At 35.7% G+C, this 20,090-nt stretch overlaps 1 protein-coding gene across 8 annotated transcripts in view; it reads right to left on the reverse strand.

Annotated features, from left to right (window-relative positions):
• The window catches only part of TANK (TRAF family member associated NFKB activator), a 77,149-nt gene that overhangs the window by 24,175 nt on the left and 32,884 nt on the right, over positions 1 to 20,090 (reverse strand). For 7 of the 8 annotated variants that reach the window (XM_027865840.1, XM_027865841.1, XM_027865838.1 and 4 more), the window contains 2 exons: positions 5,926 to 6,034; positions 4,321 to 4,451 (listed from right to left, as the gene is read on the reverse strand). The exons of the other annotated variant lie outside the window; for it this stretch is intronic. In XM_027865840.1, coding sequence (XP_027721641.1) covers positions 4,321 to 4,451; positions 5,926 to 6,034 — 240 coding nt within the window. The remainder of the gene's footprint in view (positions 1 to 4,320; positions 4,452 to 5,925; positions 6,035 to 20,090) is intronic. 8 annotated transcript variants of the gene reach the window in all.

A 20,090-nucleotide genomic window follows, 5' to 3' on the forward strand; every position in this document is an offset into this window, starting at 1 on the left:
TGCATGTCTAGCTCTCACCTAGTCATATAATCTAGTTAAGGGATTATCCAGCCAAATGGGGTCATTTCCTTCTCCATTTTGTCTTTTGGATATTTAGTTTCCCATTATTATCGCCAGAGCATACAGGGGAAAGAGAGATAATCTGAAACTTACACTGATCTTGCTTTTTTGTTAGTGACTCTGATGAAAGGTTTGGTTGGGAAGGAGCTATTAATATTTTGTACAAGGTTTATTTGGTACATCATGTATAGCTTTTTCCAATCAGTAAAGATGACTGTGAAAGTTGGCTGAATTGGGAAACCTTTATTTTTTCCTAAGCTTTTCTTATTGACTACTCCCACATATAATTATGATTTATAAAATACCTTTAATTTGGAAATATACTACTTATAATTACCTTTCACTTAGTTTTATTCTGAGTGTAGGAATGCTGACATTAATGGTGAAGCCAAAGTTAAAAGAAAAAATTGTTATGCTACTGTATTAAACAGTATTTAAGTATATATGATAGAAGATTTCTACAACATTGCATACATATCCTTTTAAATGCTTACTCTTAAAGAAAAATAAACCACAAAGTTTGCATGGGTAACCTAAAAATTATACAAACTTTTTTTTTAAATCGAGTTGAGTGAGTGAAGATAACATAGATCATTTAGCTTGGCTCCTCACTGAAAGAACACATTCCACTTTGGTACTAAGCCAAATTCTCATTTCCTCAAATGCTCCTTGACACTTCAAGCTGGCTGAAATTTTTCCCCTTACCTGAGGAGTTTCTATTGTCTTCAAAGAGATTCAGCAACTAAGGAGAGAAACAGAATTTTGCCTACTGCTATCTAATAATAAATAACAACGTTTATAATTATTCAGGTAACACAGGGACAGCTTTGCTGTTGTTCAGTCATTCATGTTTGACTCTTCGTGACCCTGTATAGGGTTTTCTTGGCAAAGATACTGGAATGGTTTGTCATTTCCTTCTCTAGTAGATTATGGCTAACAGAGGTTATGTGAATTGCCCAGGGTCACACAGCTAGAAGTAGTTGTCTGAGGCCACATTTGAATTCAGGTCCTTCTGACTCCAGGCCCAGCACTGTGCCACCTAGTTGCCATCAGAAAAAAAAAAAACCCAAAAAACTGTGTCTCCATTTTGGGGTTTTCTTGGCAAAGACACTGGAGTGGTTTACCATTTCCTTCTTTGACTCATTTTACAGATGAAGAACTGAGGCAAACAGTTAAGTGACTTGCCCAGGGTCACATAGCTAGTAAGTGTCTGAAGCCAGATTTAAACTCAGAAAGATGTCTTAACTCTGAAGGACTTAGGATGAAAAATGTTATCCATCCCCAGAGAAAGAACTGATAGTATCTGGATACAGATTCAAGCATACTTTTTTTTTCCACTTTGTTTTTCTTGAGGGCTTTTTTTTGTCTATGTTTTCTTTCACAACATGACTATTATGGAAATGTTTTGCATGACTACACATGTATAACCTAAATAAATAAAATGGGAACTTTACAATGCTAAAAAGAAAGAAAGAAAGACGAGTCTTCCTGACTCCAAACCCGGCACTCTCTCAACTGAACCACCTAGTTGATGTAGGGAACAGCATTCTGTCTCAATATATAATTTTCCCCCTATTATTTACTCAAGGAACAAGTTTGTAAAAGTGTATTCTATAGGCACAATCATAGGCTTTATAATACAGTCAGTGTGAACCAGTCATAATGAATTCCATTCTGAAAGAATCATTGTTGTTGAATTCTTTTTTATGAAAAATAATTTAGTAAGAGCTGGAAGGGACTTCAGAAGCCATAAAGTCCAACCCTCTCATTTTACAAATGAAATTTGAGATACAGAGAAATTAGATGATGTCCATGGTCACACAGGATTGGAAACCAGGGCCTGTGTGCAGAGGCAGTATTCTCTCTACACCACATTGCTTCTCATCATTTTGCACAGATATGATTACTAGTAGTGAATTCCTAGCACTTTATTTACAGCACCTAGATGGTGCAGTGGATAGACCACTGGGCTTAGAGTCAGGACTCAAATTCAATTCGATACTTAATAACTGTATGACTGTGAACAAGACACTTAATATTATTCTTGGTTTTGATTTCTTCATCTGTCACATGGAAAAATAACAACATCTACCTTACAGAGTTTTTGTGAGAATCAAATGAGATCATACATATAAAGTGTGTTGCAAATCTTAAAGTACCATCTAATTATTAGTTATTATTAATGGAAGGGCAGCTAGGTGGCAAGATAGAGTGCCAGGCCTGGAGTCCAGAAGACTCCTCTTTCTGAATTCAGATCTAGCCTCAGACACTTAACTAGCTGTACAACACTGTGCAAGTCACTTAACCTAGTTTGCCAACAGTTCCTCACCTGTAAAATGAGCAGAAGAAAATGGCAAATCACTCTAGTATCTTTGCCAAGAAAACTCCAAATGGAGTCACCAAGAGTCGGACATGACTGAAAAACACAATTATTAATGGAAACTCAGAGGGTAGTAGTGGTGGTGGTGGTTTGCAATGAATGCTTTATTAGGGGAAAAAACCCAAAGTGAGAATACTAAGGGGTTCTTTCATCTTAAATTTTCTCTTATATAAATAAGCTGTAGATGTGTGCAGAAAATTTAAAGCTTCAAATTGGGTTTCTTCAAGGTAATTAGTATTTGTCACTAATCTGATAAAATTATTTTCAAATTAACACTTCTGGATATAATTTACTTAGTTCACAGAAATGCAAGACAACTGTATTCATGGTTCAAATTTAGCAATAATTGAATAAATACAGGAATTAAGTTTTTAAAATTATGAACTTTCATGGTTTATTAAAATTTGAATCTGGGGACCATCTTTAAATGTCAATATCTCTGATGTACAAGGCCTTGATCACAGAATTAATGAAAAAACGCAGTATTCAGCTATGTAAAATGACATTTTTCCCTTAATCCTTTCTTTCTCTTTATGCTCCGCTTCTACAGTTTAAAGTACTAAGTGATAGGGGCCTTATAAATTCATAGAAATAAACTATGATTTTTCTAATAAGTTAATTATTAGTCATAGTTCTCTGTTGCCTCTTCAAATTCTTCCATTGGCTCTACCAAGAGAAAAATGGGATCTAGGCAAAAATTTAAGAATAGCACATTTACTTTCACTTCATTTAGGAGGGCAGTAGCCCAGAATTCATGTCTCAAGTGATGGTACTGGTGCTTATTCCTTTATATTGGATCACCTTCAATCCGTTCAATCTTTTTCTTATCCTCTGGCCAAGCCTAAGAAAAGTTTCTCCTCAAATTAGTCCAATTAGAAGATCTTTCAAACTAGATGGGTAGAATCATGGATATAATCTTTCCATTCCCTCAAAAAAAAAGTTTTCCATTGGCTCCACAGAGAAAAACTGGAATATGGGATAATACTTTAATTGTAATTAGCAACTAATTGAAAATAACACCTTTAAAAAATTGATTGTGGGGGCAGCTAGGTGGCGCCTGAATAGAGCACCAGCCCTGAAGTCAGGAGGACCTGAGTTCAAATCCAGCCTCAGACCAGGCACTTGACACTTACTAGCTGTGTGACCCTAGGCAAGTCACTTAACCCCAATTGCCTAAACAACAACAACAACAACAAAATTTGATTGTGATTTTGTAAATAGTACCTTAACATGGGGGACTTGAAAATATGAAGGAGTATTTAAGTTTGGGTTCTCTTCAACTGGAACTAATTTACTTCACTGAAAAAAAAATTAAAAATAAAAAAGTCAAGGCATTTGTAGGGGGAAAAAGCTAGAACACTTTTTTAATAACCTAATGACCATTTGCAGCATGCAAACATTTTGCTGTCTGTTATTTAATCACATCATTCTTATCTTGACTCCATCTTTATCTTCTCTGATGTGGCTTCTAATACACACAAACCTAGATAAATGATAGTGGGGAGAATAGTTGGGGGATATGAAATGTTAGCCTTAATAATAATAATTTAATTTGAAAGCTTCAAGAAAATAGAATGCAGTCTACATAAGAACATACAAATAAGATGAAAATGCACGCACAGACCTTCTACTTAATATTCTTGGTGGAGGATCTGGAAAAATATACTGACTTGTACTTAACAGCTATACTTGACTTTCGTCTTTTGCTGAAATAATTTGGGGACTGGAGGAAATTCCAAATCATGGCATACGGGTTTCTTTTGTTGTTGTTGTTTTTTTTTTATAAGTGAACCATTCTAGAAGACTGAAACTTGATTTCTCTTTTTAGATATCTATTAGGGCATAAACCTAGTATTTCACATGAAGGCAGAGAAGACTACCTTTGAATGTTTTTCTCTTGGGATTCCTGATTTCACTCTGTTATGGGGCTGATCAAAAGTTACATTAAGAGGTATGTCATTTTTCCTTATTTCACTCTCTTCCAGCATAGGAATATAGCCATGGACATTATCTGAAAAACAAAAACAGCCTCTCAGATGTTAGCATAAAACTGTGTGAAAGGGTGAAATCCAGAAACCAAAAAATCAAAATAATTCTGACTAGATAAAATTAATTCATACTTTAAAATTATAAGAAATTTATAACACATATTAAATAAATTACATGTTAAACATTCTTATTTTTATAGAAGTTGTTAAAAATGATTTAATCACTCATAAACCCAGTTACATCAGTAATTTAATCACTCAAAGACCCAGGTTTGTACAGAATCAACCCAATCCAACAAGCATTTGTTTACCGCCTTATGGCCTTCTATATGTAAAGCCTTGTGCTGGGGATATAAAAACAAAATGAAATCCAGTCTTTGCCCTTAAGAAACTTATACTCGGGGGGAAGTGGAGAGAGAAGAGTGGTGTTACATGTACACCTACAAAAGTAAAGGCTAGATAATTTAATAAGAGAGAGCACTAACAACAAGGGGGATCAGAAAAGACTCCTCATAGTAAGTGGCTCCTGAACTGAGCCTTGAAGGAAATTAAAGATTGGAAAAGGAGAAGATAGATGGGGAGTGAATTTCCAGCATGAGGGACAACTTAGGCTAAGGCTCAGAGGCTGAAGATGAAATACTGAGTTTGGGGAACAGCAAGAAGGCCAGTCTGTTTGGCACGAAGTGAAATAAATCTGATGTTAGCTAGAGTTAGATGTGAAAGACTTGAAAGCCAAACTATACATATAGATATATATGTACACACATATACATATGCACATATATTTAATATCTTTTACTATGTATGCTTATATATTATAATCTATATTAAATACATACACATAAATTAAGGATAGCCATCTACCTTCACTTCAATTAGGGCAGTAGCAAAGATTCATGTTTTTATGTATATATGTACATATACACATATGTATGTCTATGTGCACTCATACACACAATTATATATACAAATGGACACACACATATACACACGAACTTAGGATTTATTTGCATACAGATGTGAAAGCTACGGGAGCTTATGAGATCATCAAGAAGGTGTAAAGAGAAGGAAGAGAAGGGAGACTGTGGAACATGGGTGATGATTCAAAGAAGACTGGGAAAAGCAGTTAGACCGGTAAGAGATCAGTGTTTCAAAATATGAAGGAAACAGAGAATATGATATATATGTATACCAGATTTAAATATATATGTACACATACACACACATGTATACATACACAACTATATATAGAAACATTTGAAAATTCCAGAGTACTAAGAGAGTGCAAAGGTAAATCTACTCTTTAGTGAGCTCATGCCATCTATCAGGGTTTCAAGCCTTCTTTCTTTAAATGTCAATAATAAAAATGTGAAGATTTTGTATCACAGTCATCAAAATATCAAAACTTTGTAGCAAACTACAAGAAAGAATCACAACTTCCACCTTCCTTTCCTCTAAGGAGCTCAAGAAAGATAAAAACAATTAACACTGACATACCTCTGCTGGAATTCACAAGAAGCAACTGCGATTGTAGCTTGTCAATAATACTTTGTTGAAGTGACAGCTGCTCCTGTTGTTCACGTATTCTCTGTTCATAGTTCTCAGTCTGACATAAAAAAAAAGTTAGCCTGATATTTACTGACAGCTAAATAAAACATATATAATAGTCTAGCTCCACTCATATCATTTTAATTGGATATGGTCTGCATACTTTAATTTTTATTTTCCTAGAAATTTATTTAGTATATCTAGCGAGCACTTGGCTTCTGAGGTATGTCTCTAAAATCATCACTCATAACTGTGACTGTTATTGCAAGCCACCCACATTTAAAGGAATGAGAATGTTTCAAATACAAATTTAGCTATAATGAGTTCAAAATAAGGTTACTTGGTCCTTTTAAAGTTGGTATTGAACATCCGGAAATACCTAGGTTCATTCCTTAGTTATAATGATCTATACAAATCCTTCATTTACTTCAAGGATCCTTGTTTTCATTAGTGTGGGAACACTTCACCAAATCAGATTGTAATCCTTCCCTTCCATAGCACTTTTTGCTATGGCTAAACTCCTGGCCCTCCCCCCCCAAAAAAATATCCACAAAAACCCCTACAATTTCATGGAATCAGGATCCTTGATTTAGAGCTGTAGGTTCATTCATTCATTCATTCATTATTCATTTATTTATTCATTCTTTCACTCACTCATCAAGCATTTATCAAGCATGTACGGCTTGCCAGGCACCGTGCTAGGCACTGTGAAGCAAAAATGAAGCAGTCTTTGTTTTCACAGAGCTTCTGTTCTTTTGTGGGAAAACAACATGTATGTAGAAAATTAAATATAAACTAGATACAAAGTAATCTGGAGAAAAGGAGAGGATTATAGTAGTCTTATTGCTATCCAAACCCAAGAGAGCAGCAGAAATGATAAAATCTGGTGGATCGATTGCCAAGCTCTGCAGACAGTTCCTAGAGAAGGGGCGTGACATGAGGGAGGGAGTATAGGGCTGGAGTTGGCAATCAGAGGATCTGCATTCACACCTGCTTGGCTATCTGTGTGACCTGGGACAAGTCATTTGTTTCTCTGGGGCTTAATCTGTAAAATAAGAGGTTTGGATTGGATACCCTGAATGTCCCATCCAGCTCTAAATCTATTTTCCTCAATTTACATCACCAAGGGCCACTGAGATCATCTAGTCCAATCGCTTAATTGTGTTGATGAGAAACGGAGAGTCCAGAGAAGTTGTGTTTCTCTAAGATTACAGAGATGGCAAGTGGCAGGACCAGGATTTGAACTTAAAAACTCCAAATCCAACATGCTTTCTAGTAACAGTACATACATTTATATCCTTCTAATCAGTCTTCCATTGATAAATCTCCCTCCATATAAAAGTCATGAACTATCAAACAGAAATAATTTTTAAAAATTCTCTAATAATGTCTTTTAATATAATAAATACTATAATATATATATAATATATATAAAGTTAAATTTGAAAAAAAATACTATTTTAACAAAAGCCCTTATGGCCTTATCTATTTGCTTTTGCACAAAAGGAATAAGAATACAGTGCAAAGTTTCAAAATAGAAGAATCACAACTGAGGAGTTGTAAAAAAGCAATTTAACAAAGTAAAAATTGATTTAAACAGATTTATTTTTCTAAAGGAATTGAAGTTTCACAGGAAAGTCATAAAAGTCATTGCTAGTCTCTGTTGTTCTATTTACTTTATTATTCATATGGTGTTTCCATAATATTACCCTGGATTTTTACTTTAATTAATCCTGTTGCCTTTTAATGGCAATGGAAAATTGAACAACATGTAACTATTGCTTTATGGCAGAGTAGGTACTGAAAGCCTACCCCAACATTTGAAAATACTACATCAGAGCCACCAATTTGGAACAATGCCTTAAAATCTAATTGGGAAAGTAATATAGGCAAACCCAATCTAACAATGTTGACTGGTGGTAAGAAAACACAATATTAGGTAAAAATAATATAATTCTAGAAGAAAAACATCTTTATCTGTAAACTAAAGATAAGTAAAATGGTGAAAGTGAACAAACTGATAGTGACGAGAATCAGCCACACAGGGTTCAAGTGGTTACTTGGATTGTCAATGACCTTTTGGCTTGCATCTTGGAAGCTGGCTGAATGATGGGCTGTTGCAGTCCTTTTTATGACACTATGATGAAATTTACTTCAAAAGGATTATTGTTACCATTATGAATATGTACTTTTGACTACTGCCCATTCTATCTTTGGAGATGTAGTAAAAGTAATGTCTAATTAAGCTCTAAACCAAATAAAGCTTTCATTTTCTTAGAGACCCACTAGCCTGAGATTATGTTTACATTTATACATATATGTTAGAATTGATAGTTTTTACATTGGAGGCATATTACTTTAGGAATCTAATCCTACATAGTGTCATACATCTTTATTTTCTTCAAAGTGCCTAGCATAGTGCCTTACACATAGAAGGCAATGAGTAAATATTTGCTAAATGCATGAAAGGGCACAAAAACATTCAAGCAGTTTTCATACCGGTGAATACTGGAATGAAATTCATGAGACCATTTGGTTTGTCCAGCAGCTTGTATTCTCCAAGTCTAAACCTAAGAAACGATCTAAGTCAAACTCAAGGCCAAACTATCTAATGATACCTGGACTCATATCACAGTGGATCTCAGAACAGGTGTGAGTTGTGAGAGTGTGAACCAGAGGAAGGAACCTGATGGTAACAATTTTTATGAAAGCACTGAGGATATATGGGGACACTGCCATCTGGGAAATCAACAGCTTGTATCTTCAACATCTATTCCTATGCTTAAAGAATAGTAGGTTCCATATGGAATGAACCTTTCTTAAAGGAGTTTGAAATTCTAAGCAGCTATCTTTTAAAAGTATAAAAAAATATGCACAATGACAAGAAAGTAGCCAATAAGGTTTAAATTAAGGTGGAAAGGTTTAATTTGAAGAAAGAAGACCTGGATTAAAATTCTGGATCTGCTATTCACTACTATCAAGGGTCTCAACTTGTAACATAAGAGACTAGTCTAGTTCATTCCCTAGGAACCTATGCAACTCTGAGTCCTATCCTTTTTCACTCTTTGAGAGTAGGGACTGTTTCGTTCTCTCTATCTATACCCTTAGCACCTTTTTGTAGTTTCTGGCACATAGTATCCACTTCAATAAATGCTTGTCCATTGAATAATTCTTAATATTTACAGTGCTCGAATAATTGGTTAAGCAATCACTCAGTTCAATTAATAATAATGGCCAGCACAAGAGTCAAAATTTTTCAAATCTTGGTCAACTCTAAATCTGCTATACCTTGTTAAAACTTCTCTATGTCAACATCAGTCTACCAAAATAAGAGAAATAATCAAGCAGAAAACTAAGTCCTTGTCAAATAATTTTAGTCTTCTGACCTTTGACACAAAACACTCTCCAGAATGGCCGCACATGACATGTAAATATAAATGAATGATGCTTTAATGGGAATGTTAAAGGGATCAGTGAGTGCTATGAGTTGAAGAATTTTACTACTTTGTTCTGGTGGCCTGAATAATCATATATAAAATCTGGAACAATATTCTTCTTGCTACATTTTTGTAGCAACAGATGAATATTGACAAAAAATGCCAATAAAACAGATTTTCAAAAGTAATTTGGGGAAAAAGTAAAAGTCCATTTACTATGAGGTACCAGAAAAAAAACAGTGAGGTCACAAGGTGATAAGTAAATGAACATTAATTTTGAGGAAATAAGGACTGAAGTATAAATAAGATTAAGTATTCTGAAGAAGAAAACAAGATGCTTATACTGTCTAGTAAAAAAACAGATTTAAGAGGAGAGAGGAAGATTCAGAAAAAAAAAATAAGATGATGATGACATGAATTTGGGAGAGGAGAGGCCACAAAAACATATACTTAAATGGAAAATTACCAGTAGAATTTAGCTCTTCTGCTACATTTGGAAACAATGAAACAGAAATGATTTGTAGGAAAACAAAGGTTGTCATTTATATGAGTATGTCTAGTACATGGATTAAAAAAAAACAAAACAAAACCTGAAAATGTTACTCAGGTCAAATAATTGTTGCACTGTCAGTACATATTTTTTAAAAATGCAATCCCAGAGTAAGTACACTCCAGCAACTATCAAAGACCCCATGAAGCAGAAAAATCCCTAAACCAAATTGAAAATGTACAACAGCAATGTCTTGTCAACACTTCTGTACAGAGCACAGACATGACAGCTAAAACAGACAGAAGAGAAGATGCTTTTGACAGCCAGGGTGTGTGAATGATTCTTTGAGTCAGATGGCAGCAACAAGTTACCAACTAGAAGATCTGCATGACAACTAACCATCCATCTGTATCAAACACCATCTGGCCAAGATGACTCCGGCTTCTGTGTGTTTGACACGCCTCCCAACGCTGAAGACTAGCAAAACAAGTGGTCCACCCGCAGCTGAAGAAGTAAACAGGTATTACATAGTCCTGGTAGAAAATGGATTTGGGTGGCTGAACAAACTGTGGCACAGCAGTGTGAGGGAATATTACCGTACCATTCAAAATGACAAGCTTGAGGAATATAAAGAAATATGGAAAGACATATGAAATTATGCAAAAAGGAAGAAAACAGAACTAGAAGAACAGCATATACATTTACTATGATTATAAAAAGCAGGAGCATAAAAAACCTTATATGCATACAGATGTAGGAGAGATTTGAATCAATACGCTGCTGCTATTGATTTATTAAAGTAGTTTAAAAAGCAAATAATTCTCACGTGATTCTCCTCTGACTTTCTTTCCGTTTAGATTCTTTTAAAATTGTCAATTAAAAACTAGGTTGGTTTTTTTTTTTTCTTTAAGAGACAGACTGGATTTGCATGCTAAAGCAATGATGAATCTTGCACTGAATACAAAGTTCAGGGGTAACTCTCAATGACCAGGGACAGTGACATGTCTCAAATTCCATGACAGTATTCTACATATATACTAAGCTTTCCTAAATGGAACAAAGGTCACATCATCAATCTCCAAGACTCTAGGATAGCACTCTAAACTGACACATAATTTTGGACACACAGCTATACAAGCATTGCTGAATACAAATAAAATTAAAATGATGCTATGTTCTACAAGTTAAAATTTTCCCTTATCAGGGATACTGAACTAGCTTTCATTTTTTATCCCCTCTAAAACAAAAAACCTTAAAATTTATATTAAGATACAAGCTCTTCAGTATTACAAATGATACCATATCACTGAGGGTACAAGTCAGACAATTTCTCTCTTCATCATTTCTCCTCCCAAAACTGATTTTAAATTTTAGAATCTTTTAAATTATTAGAAAATTGGCCACCCATTAACAAAGGGAGCTGAATCTTCACTATAAGATTTATTTAGCTACTACAGAGACCCACAATATGAAGCTCCATGGCTCATGAAGGAACATAATTAAATAGAATTTTCTTATTGAATAGCACGTTAGACATATCAACTAATTCACTAAGTGTCTCATCTTGACACTTCAGTGAGCTAAGCATCATGTTCAATTTTACAGATGAGCAAACTGAAGAGAAGAAAAATGGTAAGAGATCATCCACACCAAGATTAGTACTCCAGTGCTTCTGGCTATGCAGATCTACAGCAGACAATTATTTTCAGCTTCTTAACCATGCCCCCATCCTATTAATCAATACATCAATATCAGTTGTTGTTAAGTCATTTTTCAGTCATGTCCGACTCTTCATGGCTCTATTAGGAGTTTTCTTGGCAAAGATACTGAAGAGGTTTGCCACTTCCTTCTCATTTTACAGATGAGGAAACTGAGGCAAACAGGATTAAGTGACTTGCCCAGGATTCCATAGCGAGTAAGTATCTGAAGCCAGATTTGAACTCAGGAATATGAGTCTTCTTGACTCCAAGCAGGGTACTCTATCCACTGTACCACCAGTGTATCCCCAATAAATCCATAAGCATTTATTTAAATGCCTTCTATGGGACAGGTGAGAAGCAGTGTTTTATAATGGATAATGATCTAGGCTCAGAATTGGGAAAACCTACTTTCAAGTACTGCCGCTTCTGACAGTTACTGACTGTGTGACCCTGGGCAACTCACCTAACATCTCTCAGTCTCCCAGGCGGGTACTTCTCTAAGACTAAGTTGCATAGCAGATGCTGATTTTCATTGGTAGAGGCAATTTCCTCAGTGGGAGTTCCCTATACCAATACAATTACAAATCTGATTTAAAAAAAAAATGCCAGGTGCTGTGGATAAAAGACTAAAAAAAAATGAAATAGTCCCTGTTGTCAAAGAATTTATCAGGAGACCAAACATCTATGTTTATATACACACATACACATATATATGTGTACACACAATAAGCACATGGTAATTTTTTAGGAGGAGGCACTAGCAGCTGGGGGAATTAAGAAAGGCTTCATGTAGAAAACAGCTCTTGAGCTGAACTCTGAGGTAAACTAAGGGATTCTGAGAGGCAGAGGTAAGGAAAGAGAGCATTCTAGCTACAGGGGTGGGGGAGCAGCTATACAAAGGCATGGGGGTAGAAGACAGGATGGAATGTAGCAGCAACAGCAAGAAAGCTACTTTGGCTGGACTATGGAGAATGTGAAGGACAGTATAAGGTTGGAAAGGGAGGCTGGAGCCAGGTTGAGAAGGGCTTTAAATATCAAATAGAAAAGTTCATATTTGATTCCAAATATCAAAACCAAAGTTTTTTGAGCAGGGGAGTAACAAGGCCAGCCCTGTGCTTTAGAAAACTCACTTTGGAAGATTGGGGAATTACATGAGAAAATACCTGAAATTTGATCACAAACTACCTACACAATATTAGAGTGATCACATTTTCTCCACATGCCAAATTGGTATTCTGAGAAACTAATTGTATCTTACAAATAATTTGCTAATTCATTCTAACTTTCAATAATTTACTCAGTTTCAATTAATTTCAATAATTAATTTTAATAGTTTTACTATTCATATGGTATCAATTATCGTCTACTCTAGATAGCAAATGCTATGAGTGCTCAACAAAAGTTGATGACTGTCACTGAACACAAAGTACCTCTAGTCTTTCCCTTTCTGAATGCCCTCACTTTACACTCATATCTTTCCTCAGTCATCCCTCTCTAGTTTAGTGAAACGTGAGATCCAGAAATCTTTGTTTAAAGGGCCAGTGTGACACCTTCACTTAACCAAGGGTGTTCTATCAAAGAAATATGGATTTTCAAAGCTTGGAGAGGAAGCCAAATAGTATTGAGGCCTGAATGTATGGTAAAATATGGCTGAGTAAAGTTTACATTAGGAAATTGGATAAAGAAAGCTAGTTCTTTGGTTTTATTTTTATTGTAAGGAAAGTCATTGGGTAAAAGTGTGTGTGTATGACCAGTAACTATGAATATCTCTCCTTAAACTGTCAAAATGTTCTATTTCTTTTGAAATAAAACCTTTCTGCTTTACCAAGCAACCTATATTTCTGTTGGATGTGAACCTCTAAAATGCTAATTGTATCCTTTAGAAACGTGTGTCATTATTTTATAATTTAAGGATTTTTTTTTCCTTTGGGTCCCTGATTCCACTGCCAAAAAGACATGAGGAAAAGGTAGCAGAATTTATCTGAATTCTGCTTTTCCCCAAATTAATGACCAGGATACTGTAAGGGGGAAAAAAACAACCCAGAATTCTTGTTATGTTTTATATTATTGAGCCCTTTGCTTACTTTCCCCACTATCTCCTCTTTCACCCCTCTCTCATTGGAAGAAGTAGACCTTCTTGCCAAGGCAAAGCAGTCCATATAGAATTCACATTCTATACTGTCTTCTCTGGAAAATTACCCACTCTCTTACCAATCTTCAATTTCTCCCTAACTGCTACTTACCTGTTGTCAACAGATATGTCCATGTCTCCCCCATCATTAAAAAACCTCACTTGATCTATCCACATTTCTCCTCCCCTTCTCTGGTAGACTCCTTGAGAAAGTCATTTATACTCATTGCCTCCACTTTCTCTCCTTCTGCTTGATTCTAAACCTTCTTTAGTCTGGCTTTTGTCCTCATCATTCTACTGAAACTGCTCTCTCCAAAGTTACCAACAATCTTTTTAATGCCAAATCTGATGGCTTATTCTCGATCCTTGTCCTGGAACTCTACACAGTCTTTGACACTGCCGATAACTTTCTTCTGGATACTCTTTCCTCTCTAGGGTTTCATAACACTTCTCTCTCCTGGTTCTCCTCCCACCTTCCTGACACCAACCATTCCTTCTCAGTCTCCTCTGCTGTCTCTTCCTCTCGCCCATAATAACTGTAGGTATCCCAAGGCTCTATCCTAGGCTCTCTTCTCTTCTTCTGTACTCTCTCACTTAATGACCTTATCAGCTCTCATAGGTTCAGTTGTCTCAATGTAAATGATTCTCAGATGTTTTTATCTAGTCCTTACTGGTTCCAGAGCGATAGGCTTGCATTTCCAAATGCTTTTTGGACTTCTCAAACTGGAAGTCCCATAGATAATTTACACTAAAAATGACCAAAACTGAATTTATCTTTCTACCCAAACCATTCCTTCTAACTTCTCCATTACTGTTGGCCATACCACCATTCTGCCAGTTACCCAGGCTACTAAGAGAAGCTAAAATTCGTCTGTCCTCCAAGGTTGCCATAAATCAGGGCACATATACCATCTTATAGATGTGGACTAATCAACAGTACAATAAAATAGATTTGGGACTGGTAGTGCATCCAAAAGAGTAATCATTAATGGTTAAATGTCAACTTAGAAGGTCTCTAGGAGGGTGCCCCTGGGATTTGGCCTTGGCCTTGTGTTCGTTAACATTTTTATCTGGGGCTAGGATAAAGATATAGCTGGTATCCTTCCAAATCTGAATAACCATAAATGAATACACAGGATGACAGAATCGGGATCAGAAATGATCTTGACAGACTAGAATTTAATAAGATGTAAATGAATAAAGATAAACATATAGCCTTACACTTAAATTGAAGGAATTTATCTTCACAAGTATAATACTGGTTGATTCAAGATGGTGAAGGCATGGCTGGATAGCAGTTCATCTGTAAAAGATCTGGGGATTTTTCTGGACTTCAAGCTCACTAGGAGTCACAGGATCACATTTCCGAGGCTAGAAAAGACCCTTAGAGACCAACTATTTCAACTCCCACTTTTACTGATGAGGAAACTGAAACCAGTGAGATTAAGTGGCTTAATTAAGATCCCACAGCTGGCAAGTGTCAGAGGTGATATTTGAACCTAGGTCTGCCAAGTCAAGACAACTGGTATTAACTCTGTGCCAAAGCGCTGTGCTAAGACTGGGAACATAAAGAAAGACAAGAAATAAAATGGGCCCTACTCTCAAGGAGCTCACAGTCTAACAGGAGGGAAGAGAGGCAACAAACAACTATGTACAAACAAGACACAAACAGGATAAACTGACAGTAATCTCAGAGGGAAAACACTAGGATTGAGCACTGAGAGGATTTTATATCTGATTCTGGAGGTAATAAGGAATTTATTGACTAAGAAGGTGACATGATCAGACTTGCCCTTTAGGCAGATCAGTTTGACAGCTGAGTGGAAGATGAATTGGAGTGGAAGAGTCTGGGGTGGAGGTGGGAATGGGGGAGAGAGACAGTGACCAACTGCTGCGACATTCCAGGCATGAGGTAAAGGAGGTTTGCACTAGGGTGGTAGCAGTCCGAAGTAGTCAGAAGAAAGAAGGAAGAATATATGAGATATATTATGAAGGTAGACATGGCAGGACTTGGCAACTCACTGGATATGGTGAGGGGTAAGAGAGAAGAGAAATCACGGATGATGCCAAGGTTGTGAGCCTGGGTGACCAGGAAGATAGAGGTACTCTCAAGAGTAATAGGGAAGTTAGGAAGGGCAAAAAGTTAGGGTGAAAGAAATGAATTTAGTTTGGGATTCCAAATCCTAATCTCTATCCAATAAACAACGCCACCGTATAATAATGCAGCCAAAAAAACCAGTGGAATCTTAGGCTGCATTTTGACAGATACAGTGTCCAGAAGGAGGGAAGCATCTGTTGTGATGTACTTTGCCCTGATCAGACCACATCTGGGGTACTGTATCTAATTTTAGGCATCGTATTTTAGCAAGGACATTGACAAGTGACTAGGGTAATGAAGGGTCTTACAATCATGCCATAAGGTTGGTTAAAGGAACAAGGGTTGTTTACCCTGAAGAGATTTAGGAGGGGTTATACGATCACAGGATCATGGCTGTAGAACTGAAAGGGACCTCAGATGCTATGTAGTCCAATTCTTTCATTTTACAAATGAGGAAACCCAAGAAAGGTTAAGTGATCTGTCTGCTAAACTGAATTCCTTTTAATTTGTGGTATCATCAAATGGAGTTTCAGAATCAGCCCTTCCAGCAATATTTCAGACATTCTAAGCCTGGTTCAACGGGGAGGAGTACACTGGTCAATACATACCCCTACTTTCCTTGATTCATGCTTACTGGTGCCATAAAACAAAGAACAGAGATCATACTATCACAGATTTAGAGCTGGAAGGGACCGCCTTACTATTTGTTATGCTCCTTGATAGACACTAACTCACCAAACTGGCCTTCCTGCTGTTCTTTACACAGGACATTCCATCTTCCATTTTTCTGACTTTGTATAAGCTGTCCCCCTAGAATGCATCTTACCCCTACCTCTCAGAATTCCTCGTTTCCTTCAAATTTCAATTTACATGGCCTAATCCACTCTCTACATGAGGCCTTTCCTGATCCCTTCAGCTGCTAGCATGTACCCTCCAAAATTACCTTGGATGTACTTTGTATATGTTTTTCCATACTTATATGTATAAAGTTGTCCACGCTCAACAGAACAGAAATTCTTTGAGGGTAGAGATTACTTCATTTTGCATTTGTATCCTCAGTTCCTGGTGTAGTATTCACCACACAGTAGGTGCTTTAATAAGAGCTTGTTAATTGATTTAGTCCAATCTTTTTATTTGGCAAATAAAAGAAAATGAGGTTCTTGGGCATATCCAGTGGATAGCACCACTTGTTGAGAAGTCTTTTCAACAAAGTTGCACATACAGTTAGTAATTAATATTAGGTAAGATATCAATATATTATCATTAACAGTTTACATTTATATTGTTCCTTAATATTTGCAAACTGCTTTCCCTACCACAACCAGGTGTGATAGGTAGTGTGCTATCCCCATTTGACAGATAAGTAAACTGAAACTCAGGCTCTGGGATAATTGCTTTTAAACTTTTGGAAGTTAGATTTGAACTTGCGTATCCAGATTTAGTTTTAGCATGATTTCCACTACAGTTGCCTTACTTTCTACAAGATATTTCAGCATCACCTTTGGCACCAGAAGCCAACCTATGGCTTTGCTGTCACTGAGCAGTACTGAGGCAGATATTAGTGGGGATTCTTAACCTGGGCTCCATGGACTCCCAATGGGTAATAAATAGACTTCAGTGGGTCTGTGAATGTTTTTTTTAAAAAACATTTTGATAATTGTACTTCAGTATTTGCTTCTTTTGCAATTCTATAAATTGTATTTGATGCATTTAAAAATATTTTGAAAAGGGGTCAAAGCCTTCAGCTAACTGCTGAAAGGATCCAGTCATCAAAAAAGGCTAAGAATCAGTACACTAGATAAATTTGCTTATGCTTCTTTTTTTCTTTGCTACTCAAACCTGAAGTAAAAGAAGCTCTTGACTTAAATAATATATGATTGTAAAACTTTTAAAAATTCAGTCTCAGAGACAGTAATAATTTTACAAAGGAATAGTTCAAGCAAGAAAAAAAAACAGCAACAAATAAACATTTTCTTACCAAATTAGAGAAAACAGCATAATGCCCTTTGCATTATTTTTTTTAACAGTTTATAAGATTTTTTTTAAGGAACCACCTTTAAAAGTAAGTATTTCTCAGACAGAAAGAAAAAGAACATCTGGTTCTACCGTGATTAGAATCTGTCTTATCTCTCTCTAAGGAGATATCAAGCTCTCAAAGGGCAGAGCCCTTTGTGTTGCTCAAAGTAGCTATCATAATATCTTATATACTGTAAAATCATAACAATCTATAAAAGCGATTGACTACAAAAAGCATACTCCGATGTATGGCACTATTTTTAATGTAAAATAACTTTAAAATAGGTAATCTTATTTACCACTAAACATAATTCAAGACAGAAAGTGGAATGGGAAATTTAAGCACCCTACAAATCTGAGTTAATTATTATATATTCCCCTCTATCCTATCCCCTTAAAAAAAGATATTTGTAGTGAAAGAAGTATTGACCTTGTTTTTTCTCAGTCAATGCTTTGTTCTCCAAAGTTTGATGAAAACTCAGTCATTACAATTTGGTAACTTCAATTCTATTATTGCAACAAAAAATGTGTATTGATTAAATCAGAACCTAAGAGGATACAACAAAAAATGTCCTTAAGAAATCTTTTCCTTTTACAACAGAACAACAAAAAATTCCATGAGAATGCCTAAAGACTGTGTATATATTTGAGAACATAACAATTTTGTTATTGTTTTGTTACTTTAAAAATGACTGAAAATTAATGGGGGCAGTAAGTAGAATGGAAATAATAATACCTTTATTCCAAATGTTTTAGGAGGTGTTTTTAACGCTAGGGCTCTAAGGTGACAAAAAATCATGAACACTATTCTTACTTACGTTTTTCTTTATTACATATTTGAGTATTTGATACCCCCCAGCTTTCAGAGGAAAATCAGAAAAAAAAAATTGTTTTCCACTTGTTTTATCTTCTTCCTTCCTCTTCTGAAACAGTATCTACTGACAGCAGCTCGTTTTTATACTTTAAGTTTTAGGAAACACTTACAAATTGCCTATAACAGCACTTTGAGGTAGGTAATGAAAATATTTCTATTTTACATTTGAGGAAAATAACATTCAAAGAGATTAAATGATTTATTGGTGATCACATAAGTTGTAAATGCCGAAGCCAGTATTCAAATAACCTCTTGACTTAAAGTTCAGAACTTCTGAACACTAAAGGCTCTGATGTTAACGGAGGCTAGTGTCAGGGCAGATAAGGGAATAAATTAAAGGAGTAGATAGTTGCTTACATACTGTCTCTAGCTGGGGAGGAAAGTCCAGAAACCTAACTCCTCTATCCTGATCCAACTTTACCCTCCTTTCTCATCCTTTCTTACTCTCACCTCATGCGGATCAAGACTAGGCTGTCAGATTTCTTAACTGTACATACAATTCTGTGCAAAGTAAAAAGCAAAGTAAAATTGTGTGTGTGTGTGTGTGTGTGTGTGTGTGTGAGACAATAGTTGTCAGGATTTTCTTCCCCAGTACTAAGAGTGATTTAAGACTCATATTTAAAATATAAACTTAAATTTAAACATCATCTTCCAATCATTTTACAAATAATCTCCTTTTCTCTTTCTCTTAGAGCTCACATTTTCTTTAATGTTAAGAGATGTCAATTCCAACTAATCTTGCCACTGACTGTTCTTTTGTAAATAGGAATAAGTCTTTCAAATATTGTTAATGAGTGACAGGAAGGAGACTAGGATACTTGAATAACACTCCAATTTAGAATGAAAACATCAGGAAAAAGGAGTATATTATCTGAGCTGAAAGGAACAGTCTTCATCTAATCCAATCTTCATTTGACAGACAGAAAAACTGAGGTCCAGGGAGGTGAGTTGGCCTTCACTCCTCCAAAAAAAAGTTTGTTAGAAGAGCTTAGGCTAGAACCCAGGTCTTCTGACACCACTAGTTTAGAGCTCCTTCCACAACAACACAATGCTTTTTTGGTAAATGTGTTAAAGAATGTGATTTCCCTACTCTTATCAGAATACTTAAGAGAAACTAAAATACCTAAATTTTCATTAAATAGTGAAGTGTCCCCTTAAGCACTTTACCCTTATTATACTGTCATTGAGGTCTATAAACAGAAATTCATAATAAATTAAGCTACATGCTATTTTAAGGTTTGTATGGTCTTTCTGCCAAGCAAACTACAATGTAAACAAATAAAAAGTCAGTTAAGGCACTGATACTTCTTAACTCTCTATTTTTTTTAAAAAAATCTTGTTTTACATTTCTTCTATGTTGCATATATG

This window comes from Vombatus ursinus, unplaced genomic scaffold (genome assembly GCF_900497805.2).
Source record: "Vombatus ursinus unplaced genomic scaffold, bare-nosed wombat genome assembly UNPS02014779.1, whole genome shotgun sequence".
In the NCBI taxonomy this organism is placed as follows: domain Eukaryota; kingdom Metazoa; phylum Chordata; class Mammalia; order Diprotodontia; family Vombatidae; genus Vombatus; species Vombatus ursinus.